The 3,966-nt window shown below is 37.5% G+C and overlaps 1 protein-coding gene across 1 annotated transcript; it reads left to right on the forward strand.

Moving 5' to 3' along the window:
* Positions 1-327: 327 nt before the first annotated feature.
* LOC134215919 (kelch domain-containing protein 4) lies at positions 328-3,477 on the forward strand. Its single transcript, XM_062694998.1, has 3 exons — positions 328-570; positions 1,228-2,458; positions 3,260-3,477. Exons 1-3 carry the CDS (start codon positions 457-459, stop codon positions 3,436-3,438), a joined length of 1,524 nt encoding a protein of 507 aa, XP_062550982.1. The 5' UTR covers positions 328-456; the 3' UTR covers positions 3,439-3,477.
* Positions 3,478-3,966: the final 489 nt, after the last annotated feature.

Below are 3,966 nucleotides of genomic sequence, written 5' to 3' on the forward strand. Positions count from 1 at the left end.
AAAGAAGCGTTATTATTTGAAGTCGCAATCTAAAAAAATCTAAAACAAATAATGTGATGAAAATTCATTTAAAACGACCAGTTGTTTCAGCTTCAAAATCAATGCCCCCGTAAAAAATTAAATCACTACCATCATTGTATTAAATTTTTGAACTTTAAAATATGAGTTTACAAATTATGTATAACATCAAAAATAAATACATAATCTCTAATATTCGTGTAACGAGAACTCACGCCTAAATTTATGCATCTTCAAATCGTTCGGCTGCGTTCAAGAGATGCTGATGGGGAAATAAAACGCAGCCAACGAACTGACATTTTGCGCCTGATGTCGGCATCGATTCGAAACACATGTTTTTATTTACATCTGTGAGCATCGTGGATCTTCAAACTGTTTCCAGAAGTTAAACATTTTAATTAGTTTTTTTTGTGATAAATCAGTTTATTCTACTTCACAATGGGCAAAAAAGATAAAAATAAGAAGAAAGGGAAGGGAGCCGAGAAAACCGCAATGAAAACGGATAAGAAGTTGGCCACCAAGCAGAAGAAACTGATTGCTAAACTGGGCGAGGTGAGTTTTGACAATTTACGCTACAGGGCTGTTACACTCCCATGCAAAATCAAATGTATTTTTTTTAAACCGTGATATTCTGTGTAGCTGTTGTGTAATTTACAATGTAAGAGATTTGCTATTTTGCCAAATTAGCACAATTTTGTTGGAATCAAATAAGTTTTTTACTAAGGACAGATTTGTGCTGCCGTAATCACGGTAAATTAAGTATAAGCCAATTAACGACATAAGTTTTTCAAGTTTATTGTTTAAGTTCGATGAGTACTACCACAGATTATCTGTGGTACTACTAAACGATATTTTAATTACAAGATAAAGATTGTCGGTTCCCTTTGTTCTGCTGTCCGAAACATGTGTGGGACCTAACTATGTCAAACCGTATGTATTTTTTCTTCATTGACACCCTATCCTCGCCAGCAAAAGATGTTCCGGATAGCGACAATCTTTATCTTGTAACTAAAATATCGTTTGTACTACTCTTTAAAACATTATTTTTATTTACTTGTGTCACTTTCAGTGGATTATTGTTAACAGTTTGTCCTTAATCATGATGCCAAACCCCTTTGATATTTTTATGTTAACAACTATCTTCCAAAAGTAATTAATTGCATAGTATTATTAATTAACAACTGTTTCTATTAAACTGCTGCTTTTTAGGACGATATTGAATCAATTGTCGCTAAATACGAGACAAAAGAAACCAAATCTGCCGATCTAACAGAATCTGTGTGTGCACCGCCTAGCGCGCGAGTGAATTTCGCAATATGCTCGCACCCAGATAAGGAGGAAATCTTCATCAATGGTGGAGAATTTTTTAACGGTCAAAAAACATTCGTTTACGGAGATTACTATTGCTACAATGTCGCCAAGAATGAATGGAAGGTGCTCAAATCCTCAATTGGTCCTGCTCCCCGGAGTGGGCACCAGATGGTGTCGGTGTCCACAGATGGTGGACAAGTTTGGCTCTTTGGTGGCGAGTTTGCATCACCGTCACAACTGCAATTCTACCACTACAAGGACCTGTGGGTGTATCGGGTCGGTAAAAAGCAATGGGAAAAAATAAATGCAACGAATGGTCCCAGCGCAAGAAGTGGCCACCGCATGGTGGCAACCAAGAAGAAGTTATTCGTTTTTGGTGGCTTCCATGATAACAACTCCTCGTATCGATACTTCAACGATATTTACTTTTTCTCATTGGAAAACTATACGTGGACCAAAGTGGAAGCATCAGGTACGCATCCAGCCCCTCGTTCAGGTTGCTGCATGATTGCCAACCCGGAAGGCAAGATCCTTATATGGGGTGGCTATTCCAAATCCAACGTTAAGAAAGAGATCGACCGAGGCGTTACGCATGCCGATATGTTCTCGTTAACATTGGATAAAAATGATCCAAAATCTCTCAAATGGATTAGCGTCAAACCTGGTGGAAAGCGCCCTCCTCCAAGAAGCGGAATGAGTGCCGTGATCGCCGCAAATGGAAAAGCGTATACTTTTGGAGGAGTTATGGACACCGAAGAAGATGAGGAAGATGTCCGCGGTATGTTTAGTAACGAGTTACATTCGCTTGACCCAACGTCACATACTTGGCGGAAGCTTGACCTTTCTACAAGGAAGAAACCTTCGAAACAGCAAGACACAGAAATGAGTGAAGCCGAACCAGTTGAAGAAAAAACGGTCATGTATGATGATGGAATTTTTACCATGTCTGTGGGCGGACCTGCGCAGAGTAGTTCGGCTTCTAAATCGGAAGCGGATACCATTGACCTTGGTGGACCTTCGCCTCGTATGAACTCCGGTATTGTTGTCTGTAAAGGAATTCTTTACATCTACGGAGGTCTGTATGAGAGCGGTAGTAAACAAATCACATTGAGTGACTTCTATTCAATAGGTACGTATGGACTAAATTTACTTGAAAGAATATTATGGTGCAGAATTTATATTGCGTAGTTTCTCAGACGCTGAATCTTAACCCTTTCCTTCCCACGATTTTTTTAAGATTTCAAAACGAAAACGCCTTTGATAAAAAAAAATATAGGAAAAACTATTCGACATAGAAAATGTGCTTTCAATTGTAATTCAATATTTTTATATTTTTTTTCACTACGCAAAATTTATTGTATAAGCAAATACACCCAGTTCTTTTTTTACACAGGTGGGTTAGAGTCGATTAAGACTTTTAACGTCAACCAAACTATGAGTTAACTCCATGAAAAAATTCAAAGTAAATTCAGGTAGTTTTTTTACACGGTTTGGTTTTGGTCGTTTAAGACCTCCAACGTCAATGAAGCAATGAGTTAACCCCACGAAAAATTAAAAAAAAAACGAGGAAAATTCAGGATGTATTTAAATGCTGTGAAACTTCAGGTTTACCGAGAAATTAGTTAATTCCAACCGCGTAAAAAAAACCTGGGTGCACTGATATTTTTTGTTGAAACAATTTGATAAAACACACCACCTGAATTCGTGGAATTAAATGGAATAGTACGAACTCGTATACTCGTAAGTGAATACATTCCACTTTAAAGCTCAAAATAGTTTTCTTATGCTGAAAGGTGTAAAATTTGTTGGTGCTCTACTACAGCTACCTTGGAAAGGAAAGGGTTAATGCGTAAACTGTAGCATGCTTCCAACTCGCCAGCTTTATTCATGTGAGCGTATCAATACATTTGTAAATACAAATATTCAACAGATTTACATAAAATGGATCAATGGAAGACTATAATTGCCAATAGCCTTACCGGTAATGAATGGTTGGGATCAGATAGCGAAGAAGGATCATCTGATGAGGACGACGATGAATCCGATGACGATGATGATGATGACGACGAGGATGATTCCGATGATAGTTCAGATATGGACACTGAATAATGCGAGGTAACATGTGAATAAAATAATACTACTATACAAGGTTAAGCTAGCATTTTTTATAAAACACACAGTCCTTGGAGGGTGAAAGGGTGATCCTGAATAGATTGACGGACTATACGGAGTGTGCTGGTGGCTTATCAAGCAACCAGTATGGGTTCCGTAAAGGCCGTACTTCCATCGAAGCAATTCGGTAACGTAAACGGCTAAGATAGCACGTGGTTTGAATAGGAGAGGTATTAGGTACTGGGCACTGATTACACTAGATGTAAAGAATGCATTTAATAACGCCGGAAGAAATTTTATACCATGGCATAACAGGCAAAAACCATAAAAAGAATGCGGCAATGTTTTTAGTCGGAGAAGCGATGTCATATAATGTATATCATTATAAAAATGCTAGTTTATTTGCATTTCAGAAACAGTTACGAGACATAAGATGGAATAACAGACAAATATTTGATAAATTCTTCAAAACCCATCTCAACATTTGTTAAAAAAAAACAAATGTTTCTGATTTTAACATCAACT

This window comes from Armigeres subalbatus, chromosome 2 (assembly GCF_024139115.2).
Source record: "Armigeres subalbatus isolate Guangzhou_Male chromosome 2, GZ_Asu_2, whole genome shotgun sequence".
Classification (NCBI taxonomy): Eukaryota; Metazoa; Arthropoda; class Insecta; order Diptera; family Culicidae; genus Armigeres; species Armigeres subalbatus.